A 15,750-nucleotide genomic window follows, 5' to 3' on the forward strand; every position below is an offset into this window, starting at 1 on the left:
AAAATTCAATACCCATTTATGATAAAAACTCTCCAGAAAGCAGGAATAGAAGGAACATACCTCAACATAATAAAAGCTATATATGACAAACCCACAGCAAACATTATCCTCAATGGTGAAAAATTGAAAGCATTTCCCCTAAAGTCAGGAACAAGACAAGGGTGCCCACTTTCACCATTACTATTCAACATAGTTTTGGAAGTTTTGGCCACAGCAATCAGAGCAGAAAAAGAAATAAAAGGAATCCAAATTGGAAAAGAAGTAAAACTCTCACTGTTTGCAGATGACATGATCCTCTACATAGAAAACCCTAAAGACTCCACCAGAAAATTACTAGAACTAATCAATGATTATAGTAAAGTTGCAGGATATAAAATCAACACACAGAAATCCCTTGCATTCCTATACACTAATAATGAGAAAACAGAAAGAGAAATTAAGGAAACAATTCCATTCACCATTGCAATGAAAAGAATAAAATACTTAGGAATATATCTACCTAAAGAAACTAAAGACCTATATATAGAAAACTATAAAACACTGGTGAAAGAAATCAAAGAGGACACTAATAGATGGAGAAATATACCATGTCCATGGATTGGAAGAATCAATATAGTGAAAATGAGTATACTACCCAAAGCAATTTATAGATTCAGTGCAATCCCTATCAAGCTACCAACAGTATTCTTCACAGAGCTAGAACAAATAATTTCACAATTTGTATGGAAATACAAAAAACCTCGAATAGCCAAAGCGATCTTGAGAAAGAAAAATGGAACTGGAGGAATCAACCTACCTGACTTTAGGCTCTACTACAAAGCCACAGTTATCAAGACAGTATGGTACTGGCACAAAGACAGAAATATAGATCAATGGAACAAAATAGAAAGCCCAGAGATAAATCCACGCACATATGGACACCTTATCTTTGACAAAGGAGGCAAGAATATACAATGGATTAAAGACAATCTCTTTAACAAGTGGTGCTGGGAAATCTGGTTAACCACTTGTAAAAGAATGAAACTAGAACACTTTCTAACACCATATACAAAAATAAACTCAAAATGGATTAAAGATCTCAACGTAAGACCAGAAACTATAAAACTCCTAGAGGAGAACATAGGCAAAACACTCTCTGACATACATCACAGCAGGATCCTCTATGACCCACCTCCCAGAATATTGGAAATAAAAGCAAAAATAAACAAATGGGACCTAATTAAAATTAAAAGCTTCTACACATCAAAGGAAACTATTAGCAAGGTGAAAAGACAGCCTTCAGAATGGGAGAAAATAATAGCAAATGAAGCAACCGACAAACAACTAATCTCAAAAATATACAAGCAACTCCTACAGCTCAACTCCAGAAAAATAAATGACCCAATCAAAAAATGGGCCAAAGATCTAAATAGACATTTCTCCAAAGAAGACATACAGATGGCTAACAAACACATGAAAAGATGCTCAACGTCACTCATTATCAGAGAAATGCAAATCAAAACCACTATGAGATACCATTTCACACCAGTCAGAATGGCTGCGATCCAAAAGTCTACAAATAATAAATGCTGGAGAGGGTGTGGAGAAAAGGGAACCCTCTTACACTGTTGGTGGGAATGCAAACTAGTACAGCCACTATGGAGAACAGTGTGGAGATTCCTTAAAAAACTGGAAATAGAACTGCCTTATGATCCAGCAATCCCACTGCTGGGCATACACACTGAGGAAACCAGAAGGGAAAGAGACACGTGTACCCCAATGTTCATCGCAGCACTGTTTATAATAGCCAGGACATGGAAGCAACCTAGATGTCCATCAGCAGATGAATGGATAAGAAAGCAGTGGTACATATACACAATGGAGTATTACTCAGCCATTAAAAAGAATACATTTGAATCAGTTCTAATGAGGTGGATGAAACTGGAGCCTATTATACAGAGTGAAGTAAGCCAGAAGGAAAAACACCAATACAGTATACTAATGCATATATATGGAATTTAGAAAGATGGTAACGATAACCCTGTATACGAGACAGCAAAAGAGACACTGATGTATAGAACAGGCTTATGGACTCTGTGGGAGAGGGAGAGGGTGGGAAGATTTGGGAGAAAAGAAGTTTAAATTAATGAAAAAAAAAATAAAAAAAAAATAAAAAAGAGAGAGGGAAGACAGGAAACACAAGAACACGGAAACATAATTAGTAACTTATGATTACATCTAAAGTATTGTCAGTAAATAATAAACTGGATCTAAACTCCCATATGATGCCAGAGTTAGAACTGGAGTGGAACTATCAGAATTCTTTTTAAAAAATTAATTTATTTATTTTAATTGGAGGCTAATTACTTTACAATATTATGGTGGGTTTTGCCATACATTGACATGAATCAGCCATAGGTGTACATGGTTGTCCCCCATCCTGAACCCTCCTCCCCGCTCTCTCCTCATCCCATCCCTCAGGGTTGTCCCAGTGCACTGGCTTTCAGTGCCCTGTTCCATGCATCAAACTTGGACTGGTGACCTATTTCACTTATGGTAATATACATGTTTCACTTCTATTCTCTCAAATCATCCCACCTTCGCCTTCTCCCATAGAGTCCAAAAGTCTGTTTTTTCTATCTGTGTTTCTTTTGCTGTCTCACATATAGGGTCATCATTACCATTTTTTCTAAATTCCATATATATGCATTAATATACTGTATTGGTGTTTTTCTTTCTGACTTACTTATAGTGGAACTTTTTGAAACAAGCATACATCTCATATATACTTACATGTGATGCATGATATATATGAAGGGCTTTTAAGAGAAAAAAAATTTTTTCTAGTGTGGCTTTCCTGCATGTTAATAATCAAAGAAGCAAACAGGATGCAATGTTTGAACAAATTCTTAGGGAAATTAAAAGGAAATAATTGCCAACGAACAAATCATAATGAAAAGAGTTTAGACAGAACACACAAACCAAAATACGTGCAAGGAAGAAACATAACAGTGAGACTAGTGTAGGCACTGGTTACATATTCCTGGGAACCAATTAGGTTCTACCTCCTAGGACTAATGTGAGTCTAAATGTATTAAACGCATCTGAGAATTAAGACACAAATGGAAAATGATTATTTATTTAGCTGGCTGAGGAGTTAGAAGCATCTGAAATATATACATTCAAAAAATCATGACAAATAAATGGGGGGAAAGTGGAAACAGTAACAGGTTTTATTTTCTTGGGCTCCAAAATCACTGAGAACAGTGACTGTAGCCACGAAATGAAAAGACATTTGCTCCTTGGAAGAAAAGCTACGACAAACTCAGATAGCATATTAAAAAACATATTATTTTGCCAATAGTGAAGTGCCTCAGTCGTGTCCGACTCTTTTCGACCCCATGGACTGTAGCCTACCAGGCTCCTCTGTCCATGGGATTTTTCCAGGCAGTAGTACTGGAGTAGATTGCCATTTCCTTCTCCAGGGGATCTTCCCAACCCAGGGATTGAACCCGGGTCTCCCGCATTGTAGACAGACACTTTATCGTCTGAGCTATGGCTTTTGCCAGTAGTGATGAATGGATGTGAGAGCTGGATCATAAAGAAGGCCGAGTGCCAAATTGATGCTTTCAAATTGTGGTGCTGGAGAAGACTCTTGAGAGTCCCTTGGACAGCAAGGAGATCAAACCAGTCAATCCTATGGGAAATCAACCCTGAATATTCACTGGAAGGACTGATGCTGAAACTAAAACACCAATACTTTGGCCACCTGATGTGAAGAGCCGACTCATTAGAAAAGACCCTGATGCTGGGAAAGATTAAGGGCAAGAAGAGAAGGGGAAGACAGGGATGAGATGGTTGGATGGCATCAGTGACTCAATAGACATGAATTTAAGCAAACTCCAGGAGATAGTAAAGGACAGGGAAGCCTGGCATGCTGCAGTTCATGGAGTTGCAAAGAGTCAGACATGACTTGGCAACTGAACAATATACCCAAACCTCAAAAGATATATAGATACATATATACATGTGTGTGTGTGTGTGTGTATATATATATATATATATAAAATTTTGCCTCATTTACTTTGTCTATCACTCACTCTCCATATTTTTTTCTAAATTATTAAGTTGCAGACACAAGGATTTATTACCCTTAAATACTTAAATATAAGAACAGTTCTCATATAATCACAGTACAAAAATAAAAAACTAGAAATTCAACATTGACACACTATTAACTAAAATATAGACTATATTCAAATTTTAAAAAATTGCCCTAAAATATATTTACGTATGTTTGTATATACACACATATGTATGTATGTTTGTGTATACATATTTATATTTGTGTATTGTGGACACACAACTTTTTTGTTGTTATTTTTAAACATACACCAAAAAAGAGTTCACAGAAAGTGTCATAATTCTAAGTCTCATTCAAAACCTTAAACTTGATAAATCAAGAAAATAAATTGAAGGATGTTTGATAAACACAGTTAGTTTCCTAGTTCATTAATTTCATGATGTATTTAAAAATAGTGTGACCTGTATTTCTAAGCACCATTTCTTGTTATAATTAGTGAGAAAAGAAATTAGAAATTTAGCTTAAAAAACATTTTGAAAGCAGAAGTCCAGAGATCCAGCTCTAAGTATAAATGCTATATAGTGTATATTTTTAAAAAGTATAATTGAGTTATTACTGGTAAATTTGGAGAAGGAAATGGCAACCCACTCCAGTATTCTTGCCTTGATAACCCCATGGAGTCTGGCGTGCTACTATCCACGTGGTTGCAAAGAGTTGGACACGACTTAGTGATTCAGCAACAACTGGTAAATTAACAGGAAAAAAACTGTAGATGGGCCTGACATACCTTCCTGATGCGTTCTTTAAAGGCTTATAATCATTCAACCTGTAGAATAAGGACGTTCTGTCTTTGCTCATAGTGACATGAAAAGTCCCAGGGTTTCCCCTCCTGGAGATCTTGATGGAGAAGAAAGGCCGGAAAGTCTAGCTCTAAGTCATCCACTTGTCCAAAGGATCTGCCGGTGTGAGGCCAACTGCTGCTCCCTGGGGCTGGAAGGGTCCTGCCCCAGGGTTCCAAGGTCAGTTCTGACTTCAGTGGCAGTTAAGTGAGAAGACTCAACTGTGCAGGCTTGATGGGCATCCATGTGTAATGGTCCAGCCTGTGAGAAAGGAGGAAATCATTCCCTGGAACACAGAATGAGAGTCATCCAGGAGGGTATTCTGGTGATGACACTGTGATATTAGATCATTAGACATTATCTATGACTTGAACTTTCATATATAACACACATATATGAAATAGATATGAATTTATATTGTTGTTGTTCAGTCACTAAGTTGTGTCTGATTCTTTGTGACCTCATGGACTGCAACACTCCAGGCTGCCCTGTCCTTCACTATCTCCCAGAGTTTGCTCAAACTCATGTCCATTGAATCAGTGATGTTATCCAACCATTTCATACTCTGTTGCCCCGTTCTCCTCCTGCCCTTATATATATATGAATATATATATGTATGCGTGCTAAGTCACTTCAGTTGTGTCCAACTCTGTGTGACCCTATGGACTGTAGCCCACCAGGCTGCTCTGTCCATAGGATTCTCCAGGCAAGAATACTGGAGCGGGTTGCCATGCCCTTCCTCCAGGGGATCTTCCCGACCCAGGGGTCAAACACGCGTCTCATGTCTCCTGCATTGGCAGGTGAGTTCTTTACCACTAGCGCTACCTGGGAAGCCCACAAATATATATATATATATAATAAGAAGGAATTGTTATAAGTTGTTTTACAATTTTTTATTCTGTTTTGTTTTGTTGAGATACTTCCTTTTGGTAACTGTCAATTTTGATAAAATTTGAAACTTGTAGAAAATCATAAGACTAGACAAAGAGGTCCTGTAAATTGTTTATCAAATTTAACATTTTAAACATTTTGTCCCACATACTTTATCTCTCTTTCACTCTCTTTTTCTCCATTTTTTTTTCCTGAATCATCTGAAAATAAGTCAAAGACACTAGACTTTATTAAAAGATGCTTCCTCCTTGGAAGGAAAGTTATGACCAACCTAGACAGCATATTGAAAAGCAGAGATATTACTTTGTCAACAAAGGTCCATCTAGTCAAGGGTATGGTTTTTCCAGTGGTCATTGAGAGTTGGACTATAAAGAAAGCTGAGCACCAAAGAATTGATGCTTTTGAACTGTGGTGTTAGAGAAGACTCTTGAGAGTCCCTTGGACTGCAAGGAGATCCAACCAGTCCATTCTAAAGGAGATCAGTCCTAGATATTCATTGGAAGGACTGATCCTAAAGCTGAAACTCCAATACTTTGGCCACCTCATGCAAAGAGTTGACTCATTGGAAAAGACTCTGATGCTGGGAGGGATTAGGGGCAGGAGAAGGGGACGACAGAGGATAAGATGGTTGGATGGCATCACCAACTCAATGGACATGGGTTTGGGTGGACTCTGGGAGTTGATGATGGACAGGGAGGCCTGGTGTGCTGCAATCCATGGGGTTGCAAAGAGTCGGACACAACTGAGCGACTGAACTGAACTGAAACACTTAAGAATACACTTATTACATAACCACAGAACTAAAAACCTGGACATTCATCATCATCACAACACTTTTAACTAAAACATATCCTATATTCAAATTTTGTTATTTGTCCTAATAATGTCCTTCATAATTATGTTTCTCTAGGTTCAGGATAGAATCTGGGACTGCTCATTTCATTTAAGTCATATATATTTAGTCTGGAGACTTTCCTCAGTCTGTCTTTGTCTTTCATGACCTGGAAACTTTGAAAAAGATGAACCGATTATTTTTAGTTTGGTTTCCACATGATTAGATACATGTTAGCAGCTTGGGGAGGAATTCCATAAAACTGATGTTATGTCCTATAGTACCCTGTAGGATGGCACATACTCCAACACCAAGAACCCCAGGGACACTTAATGGCCATTTGCCTCATTGTTGGTGATATTAACATTGTTTGGGTAAGCAGATTGTTTCTTGAGTATAAATTTTCTTGTCTCCATTTCTAACTAATAAGCTGTTTGGTAGGGAAAATATTTCAAAACTAAGCAGTTATCCTGTTCTTCATAAAACTTTCACTCATTGGTCATCCTTAATATGCTCTGAAGTAAGTGTACATGCTAAGTTGCTTCAGTTGTGTCTGACTCTGTGAGATGCTATGGGCTGTAGCCCGCCAGGCTCCTCTGTCCAAGGGATTCTCCAGGTAAGGATACTGGAGTGGGTTTCCACGCTCTCCTCCAGGGGATCTTTCTGACCCAAGGATCGAACTTGAGTCTCTTAGAACTTCTGCATTTGCAGGAAGGTTCTTTACCACTAGCGCCACCTGGGAAGCCCAATGCTCTGAATACACATCTCCAATGCCATCATTTCTTCTACATTTGTTAATTAGCATTCACTGTAAGAAACAGCTTTTCCTTTTCTCTCATTTATTATGTATTCATTAATTTATTTACATCAGTATATACTCATGGGCTCCTATTTAATTTTATTCCTTACTTATTTTGAAGCTTAGTTGTCTCCTTTATTAGTCAGTGCAGGGTACTATAACAAAACACCATAGGTTGGTTGACTTGGATGACACAAATGTATTTCTCACAGTTCTGGAAGTTACAAGTTCAGGAACAAGGCATTGTAAAGGCAGGTTTCATCCTGGGGATTCTCTGGGCTTGTAGGTTACTGCTGTCTCACTGTGTGCTCATATGGGCTCTTCTTAATGTGCACTTGGAAAAAGGAGGGGTGTTTCAATGTTTCTTGCAAGTGTTTCACCCTCACGATCTCATCAAACCTAGTTACCTCTCAAAAGCCCCACCTCAAAGCCCATCTCATTGGTGGTTAGAATTTCCTCATATGAATTTAGGAGGGGATAAAATGTTCATTCCATCTAGACAATCATCTCCTGTTGGCCAAAGCGAAAGACTTCAAAACAACTCTTAAGTCCTTTTCACAAGCTCCAGTATTATTTGAAGACTTTTTTGCTTTCTGGCATAAGACATCCCAAGGTCATCTTGTTCTTTCACTGTCTGAAACATGGAATCAAGAATTTTCCAAGGACCTTTGTTTTTATTTTATGGGGAGTGGTATTTAGAAAACAGCATGCTACTGTGTGCTCGTTACTACTGGCTAATAAGTGCTTCTAGGACCTCTTGGCAGAAAGAACTAAATGACCATACAGACACATACATACATATACACATACATACATACATATACACATCCATATACCACACAAATACACATATACTTCACACACATGCCTATAAACATACTACACATGAACACACACATACATCCACAGACACAGAGGCACAAACGTATATACATGTATACAAGCTTTGTAAAAATAATAAAATACACAAAATAGACATTTTTAATATTCTTGTGCCTGACACCATCACAGAACCTTACCTCTTAGGAAATGGAATAAGAGTCAAGGAACATGGCCCACAAAGCTCTTAAAATCAGGAGTTACAGTCCGTTACATACCTGTTCACCTGAGAAACAGCCATGGGGCATGCTACACTGAGTGACTGCTGTATCTCTGAGTAATAGCTTGAGTCCTAAATGTGCTGTGTTCAAAATCTCTATTCCTAAAGTCACAAAGGTCATACACATTTACTCTAATGTTGGAATAAATATAAATAAATATAATAACAATTCTTAGTTTGTAAAACAGAGATGAATACCTGCTTTCCATGAGGACTTTGCTATTCAGGGCCCTCATTTTTTTTTTTTCCACTATGTTTTAATTTATTAAGTGAAGGATAATTGCTTTACAGAATTTTGTTGTTTTCTGTCAAACCTCAACATGAATCAGCCATAGGTATACATACATCCCCTCCCTTTTGAACCTCCCTCCCATCTCCCTCCCCACCCCATCCCTTTAGATTGGTACAGAGCCCCTGTTTGAGTTTCCTGAGCCATACAGCAAATTCCCGCTGGCTATCTATTATACATATGGCAATGTAAGTTTCCCTGTTACTCTTCCCATACATCTCACCCTCTCCCCTCTCTTCATGCCAATAAGTCTATTCTCTAGGTCTGTTTCTCCATTGCTGCCCTGTAAATAAATTCTTCAGTACCATTTTTCTAGATTCTGTATATATGTGTTAGAATACAATATTTATCTTTCTGACTTACTTCACTCTGTATAATAGGTTCTAGGTTCATCCACTTCATTAGAACTGACTCAAATGTGTTCCTTTTTATGGCTGAGAAATATTCCATTGTGTATATGTACCACAACTTCTTTATCCATTCATCTGTCGATGGACATCTAGGTTGCTTTCATGTTCCAGCTGTTGTAAATAGTGCCAATGAACAATGGGATACATGTGTCTTTTTCAATTTTGGTTTCCTTGGGATATGTGCCTATGAGTGGGACTGCTGGGTCATATGGTGATTTTATTCTGATTTTTTAAAGGAATTTTTTAAAGGAATCTTACATAGTGCCTGTATCAGTTTACATTCCCATCAATATTGCAAGGGTGTTCCCTTTTCTCCACACCCTCTCCAGCATTTATTGTTTATAGACATTTTGATGATGGCCATTCTGACTGGTGTGAAGTGATATCTCATTGTAGTTTTGATTTGCATTTCTCTACTAATGAGCAATGTTGAGCATCTTTTCATGTGTTTGTTAGCAATCTGTATGTCTTCTTTGGAGAAATGTCTGTTTAGGTCTTTTGCTCACTTTTTGATTGGGTTGTTTGTTTTTCTGGTATTGAGTTGTATGAGCTGCTTGTATATTTTGGAAATTAATCCTTTGTCAGTTGTTTCATTTGCTAAAATTTTCTTCCATTCTGAGGGTTGTCTTTTCACCTTGTTTATAGTTTCCTTTTCTGTGCAAAAGTTTTTAAGTTTAATCAGATCCCACATGTTTACTTTCACTTTTATTTCCATTACTCTAGGAGGTGGGTCATAGAGGATCTTGCTTTGATTTATGTCATCGAGTGTTCTGTCTATGTTTTCCTCTAAGAGTTTTATAGTTTCTGGTCTTACATTTAGGGTCTTTAATCCATTTTGAGTTATCTTTGTGTATGATATTAGGAAGTGTTCTAATTTCATTCTTTTACATGTAGCTGTCCAGTGTTCCCAGCACCATTCATTAAAGAGGCTGCAGGGCCCTCATTTTGTTGGGCTCATACTGAACAATCACCAACTCAATGGACATGAGTTTGAGCAAACTCTGGGAGATAGAGAAGAACAGGGAAGGCTGGCATGCTGCAGCCCATGGGGTGGCAAATGGTCAGACACTACAGCTACTAAACAACAACATACAGAACAATGTAGAAAAAAGCAAGTAGGGGGCAAAGGGGAGGCAAGGCTCCACAAGGCACAAACAAGTCTCTTAATCTCAACTCTGGACCATGTAGAAATTCTCAGCTATATGAAAATTATATCAGTTCATTCAATTCTTCTAGCTATATTAAATTAATAGGAAGTATTCTATATTATAACTCTTTTTACAATGTAACCTTTGAGAGCAGGATAGATACACTCATAAATTTTTATTGGATTTCCTGAAATATGCCAAGAGAAGACTAGAAGGCAGTTTGGCAGAATACTGTATCAAGGCTTGCTGAATGATGGATGTCATCAATGGGGTCATCCAATGTGGGCACTGGATGATCAGGGACATTTCAGATGATGTTTTCCAGGACAAGGGTAAATAAGGATCAGTTAATTTGAAAGTGTAATTGGAAAATATTCTATACACACCAAACTGTTTTAGGAAAGTTTACTTTAATTCAAGGAAGATAACTGATTGTGTATCTCCATGTGAACTTTTGTTATTAATGAAGGATCATACACACATACACACACACATACAAAATACTATTGAAAAAAATTTAAAAATCCTTATTTTCAGAATCCTGTCTTCACTAACACATCTGGATAAGAGGACCTGTATAGAAATCCTATACAAATTCCTTTAAACTCTTCCAACAAGCTCAAGCTTCTTCCCATCTTAAACCAAAAAGAAAAATGATAAGACTTCAGTTATCAGGTAAGTTTACCCAGAACGACTATAAAATAAGACTAAAATAACCTAAAACAAAAACCTACGTCTTTGACAGTCAACCAAGGCCACCAAGATGCCAGAGTAAAGGGAAATACATAGAGTGGGGCTTATGTTCACCGCAACATTTCCCTTCAGAGAATTTGTTAGTTTGCCATGCTGGACACACACAGAACAAAAAGTTAGCAGCCCAGAGCTTATAGCAATCTCACTGGACTGAAGGAGATGATGGCCAAAATTTGAGAAGAAAGGCAGCCAAAAAGGACCTGACATTCTGCATTGCAACTTCCTTCTTCATAGTTAGTTAGCTAGTTAGTTTAGTAGCTAAGTTGTGTCCAACTCTTTAGACCCCATGGACTGTAGCCCACCAGGCTCCTCTGTCCATGGGATTTCCCAGGGTAGAATACTGGAGTGGGTTGCAATTTCCTTCTCCAGGAGATCTTCCCAACCCAGGAATTGAACCCAGGTCTCCTACATTGCAGGCAGATTCTTTACCAACTGAGGTACAAGGGCACTTGTTAATTCCTAAGCTGGATGCCTTTTCTAAACCCAGGTTGAGTATCTGGAAGTTCTTGGTTCACGTAATGCTGAAGCCTAGCTTGGAGGATTTTGAGCATAACCTTACTAGCATGGGAGATGAGTGCAATTGTCCAGTAGTTTGAACATTCTTTAGTATTGCCCTTCTTGGGAATTAGGAAAAGTCAGAGGAACCAGAGATCAAATTGCCAACATTTGCTGGATCATAAAGAAAGCAAGGGAATTCCAGAATAACATCTACCTCTCTTTCATTGACTGCGCTAAAGCCTTTGACTGTGTGGATCATAACAAACTGTGGAAACCTCTTAAAGAGATGGGAATACCAGAGCATCTTATCTGTCTCCAGAGAAACCTATATGCGGGTCAAGAAGCAAGAGTTAGAATCCTGTATGGAACAACTGACTGGTTCAGAATTGAGAAAGGAGTACAACAAGGCTGTTACTGTCACTGTGTTTAACTTATACGCAGAGCACATCATGTGAAATTCCAGGCTGGATGAGTTACAAACTGGAATCAAGATTGCCAGGAGAAGTATCAACAACTTCAGATATGTGAATGATACCACCCTAATGGGAGAAGGTGAAGAGGAACTAAAGAGCCTCCTGATGAGGGTGAAAGAGGAGAGTGAAAAAGCTGGCTTAAAACTAAATATTAAAAATACTAAGATCATGGCATCTGGTCCCATCACTTCATGGCAAATAGAAGGGGAAAAGATAGAACCAGTGACCCATTTCCTCTTCTTGGACTCTAAAATCACTGCAGATGGTGACTGCAGCCATGAAATTAGAAGATGATTGCTCTTGGCAGGACAGCTATAATAAATCTGAAAGTGAAAGTCACTGAGTCATGTTCGACTCTTTGTGACCCCATGGACTGTAGCCCGCCAGACTCCTCTGTCCACAGACTTCCCTAGGCAAGAATGCTAGAGTAGGTTACCGAATCTTCTCCAGGAGATCTTTCCGACCCAGGGATTGAACCCAGGTCTCCTGCATTGCAGGCATACTCTTTACCATCTGAGCAACAATAGTGTGTTAAAAAGCAAAGATATCACTTTGCCAACAAAGGTTCATATAGCCAAGGTTACTGTCTCTCCAGTAGTCATGTATGATGTGAAAACTGGACAATAAAGAAGGCAGAAGCTGAATAATTAATGCTTTTGGACTGTGGTGCTGGAAAAGACTCTTGAGAGTCCCTTGGAAAGCAAGAAGATCAAACCAGTCAATCTTAAAGAAATCAACCCTGAATACTCTTTGGAAAGTCTGATGCTGAAGCTCCAATACTTTGTCCACCTGATGTGAAGAGCCAACTCATTGGAAAAGACCCTGACGCTGTGAAAGATTGAAGGCAGAAGGAGAATAGGGCAACAGAGTATGAGATGACTGGATAGCATCACTGATTCAACAGACATGAACTTGGGCAAACTCCGGTAGATGGTGAGGGATAGGGAAGCCTAGCGTGCTGCAGTCCATGAGGTCACTAAGAGTTGGCAACTGAACAAAAACAGGCTGGATGCATACATATGAAAAGATAAGCAGAAAAGCAGGTTTCTTTCTTTCTTTCTTTCTTTTAGAATAAATTTATTTATTTTAATTGGAGGCTAATTACTTTACAATATTGTATTGGTTTTGCCATACATTGACATGAATCCACCATGGGTGTACATGCGTTCCCCATCCTGAAGCCCCCTCCTGCCTCCCTCCCCATACCATCCCTCTGGGTCATCCCAGTGCACCAACCCTGAGCATCCTGTATCATGCATCGAACCTGGACTGGCAATTTGTTTCACATATAATAATATACATGTTTCAATGCCATTCTCCCAAATCATCCCACCCTCACCCTCTCCCACAGAGTCCAAAAGACTGTTTTATACACCTGTGTCTCTTTTGCTGTCTCGCATAAGACAAGCAGAAAAGCACTTTTAAGAGATTAATAAAACAAAAGCAGAGTTTCAGCTATCTAATATTGCTGGAGTAATAGAAGCTGGAGTTCAGAGCCTATCAAAGAGCAGAAATCCTGGTTAACATTCTAAGCTTTCATTTGAGACTTCAGAAAGTCTTCACCATGGAACTCAGAACAAACCAGAAAGACCAGTTTTAACAATGTGGAAATACTATCTGAACAAGATTCAGGGGAATTACTCACTCTCTATCTGCCTACCAGTAGAGAAACCTATCTAAAGAAAAACAACTTCATCCTGAGCCTATATAACTGCTTATCAAATGTTCTGCCATTTAATGAAAATTTAGTAAACTAAAAATTGAGGAAACATGGTCAGGTAATCGAAAATACAAAAGTAAAAACAGACAAGAGCAAAAACCCACAGGTAAACCATACCCTGTCATGCCCTGGATCTCCCAGAAGCCAACTGTGAGTCAGAGTTTACTCAGATGCACTTGTGAGCAATACTTATGGAAGGAAGGGTACAGAGACAGGACTGGGAAGAGAGAGAGGCTGAGTCAGCAAGAATCCCTGATGATAGTCTAAACTGACAACATGAAGAACTCTAGAGCAAGAATGAGCTTTCCAACGTATGTCACCTTGGGCAAAGAAGGGTAGGCTTTTATGCTCTTCATCAGTCAATAGATGTGGGCTACCTTAAAAGGGCCGAGACCTTGACAAAGTGACTTTCTGGAGCTGAGGTAATCCCTGGAGTTGCTGAGAGCTGAATGTTGTCTGCTGACAGAATTCCCAGCAGTGGAGCCAACAAACCTTTCAGTGAACAGGGAATCTGGGTACACATCACATGCTCAAGAAGATATATAAAATATGAAAGGTAGATAAAAGTAAACTGGGATTTTAAAAAGATTTAGTGTTACTGTGGCCTACTAAAAAAATAGAAGCCAAGACAAATTAAATGTGCAAGACACTAAGCCAAAGACCCATCTAAATTGTGTCCAGATTCCTCTGACTCACATGACCTCTGAGATAATAAATGTACGTCGTGTTTTAGCCCCTAAACTTAAGGCCATTGGTTGTGCAGAAGTAGAAAACTGAACATAGTGGAATGAAGTGCACTGTACAACAGAGAAAAAATAGATTTGAAAACAAAAAAGGAACAGAGTATCAGACTTACTGGATACATCAAAACCTTTAATGTTAAATGTTTGTGTCACTTTATTCATAGAAGAGACTATGTGAGGAAAAAAATTTTAAATACTAAAACCTTCCCAACATTGGCAAAAACATAAACTTCCACATTCAAGAATCTCAGTGAATCCAAATAAATCCATGCCCCAATACATCATAAGCAAAATGCCAAAAAAAAAAAAAAAAAAAAAGCAGGCATTACATGGAGAGGAATAGTGATTTGAATCAGGATCAGGAGATGCTTTTCATCAAAAACCATGGAGGTCAGAAGACGGTGGAACATATGTTAAACTGGGAGAAAAGAAATCTATGTGCATTTAAAATGTTATTCAGGAATAAAGGCAACATAGACATATTCGGAGATGAAGGAAAACTAAGAGAATCCATTCTAGCAAATTGCTCTAAAATAAATGCTAAAAGAAATTTTTACGAAAGAATAACTGACAAAAAAGGTAGAATTTCAGGAATACAAAAAAGAGAAAAAGAAATAGTATCTATTTAAATATTTTTACATTTTCTCTCAAGTTCTTTTAAATATGTGTGACAACTCTAATCAGAAATTATAACATTGTCTTAAAGAATTTTGATGATGTCAGTAATATAAAGAGGAAGAGTTAATGGGCTTATATGGTGGTAAAGAGTTTCTATATTCAATTTGAAGTGTTGAAATATTAAAGTTTTAGCATAATATGAAAAGGTAAATATGTGTATCATAATACTGGAGTGAGTAGCCATTCCCTTCTCCAGGGGATCTTCCCAACCCAGGGATCGAACCCAGGTCTCCTGTATTGTAGGCAGATTCTTTACCATGTGGGCCACTAGGGAAGCCCATCATGATACCTAGAGCAACCAATTTAAGTATTTTTTAAATCAATAAATAATTAAAAATGGAAATCTAAAAACAATTCAAATACTCCAAAAGAAGTTAAGAAAGAGTAAGCAGGAACAGAAAACAGAGTGAATAAACAGAAAACAAGTAATAGGATTGTAGGCCTAAATACACACTTATCAATATTATGTTAAATGTTAATAGTATAAACACACATATTAAAAGACAGATAGTCAG

The 15,750-nt window shown here is 38.0% G+C and overlaps 1 protein-coding gene across 6 annotated transcripts in view; it reads right to left on the bottom strand.

Moving 5' to 3' along the window:
* The window catches only part of LOC109562578 (serine/threonine-protein kinase MRCK alpha-like), a 70,638-nt gene extending 65,414 nt beyond the window's left edge, over nucleotides 1–5,224 (bottom strand). For all 6 annotated transcript variants that reach the window (XM_070795166.1, XM_070795165.1, XM_070795164.1 and 3 more), the window contains exon 1: nucleotides 4,851–5,224. In XM_070795166.1, coding sequence (XP_070651267.1) covers nucleotides 4,851–4,921 — 71 coding nt within the window. In that variant the 5' untranslated portion in view covers nucleotides 4,922–5,224. The remainder of the gene's footprint in view (nucleotides 1–4,850) is intronic.
* Nucleotides 5,225–15,750: the final 10,526 nt, after the last annotated feature.

The sequence above is a fragment of the Bos indicus genome, chromosome 8 (assembly GCF_029378745.1).
Source record: "Bos indicus isolate NIAB-ARS_2022 breed Sahiwal x Tharparkar chromosome 8, NIAB-ARS_B.indTharparkar_mat_pri_1.0, whole genome shotgun sequence".
NCBI classification, from domain to species: domain Eukaryota; kingdom Metazoa; phylum Chordata; class Mammalia; order Artiodactyla; family Bovidae; genus Bos; species Bos indicus.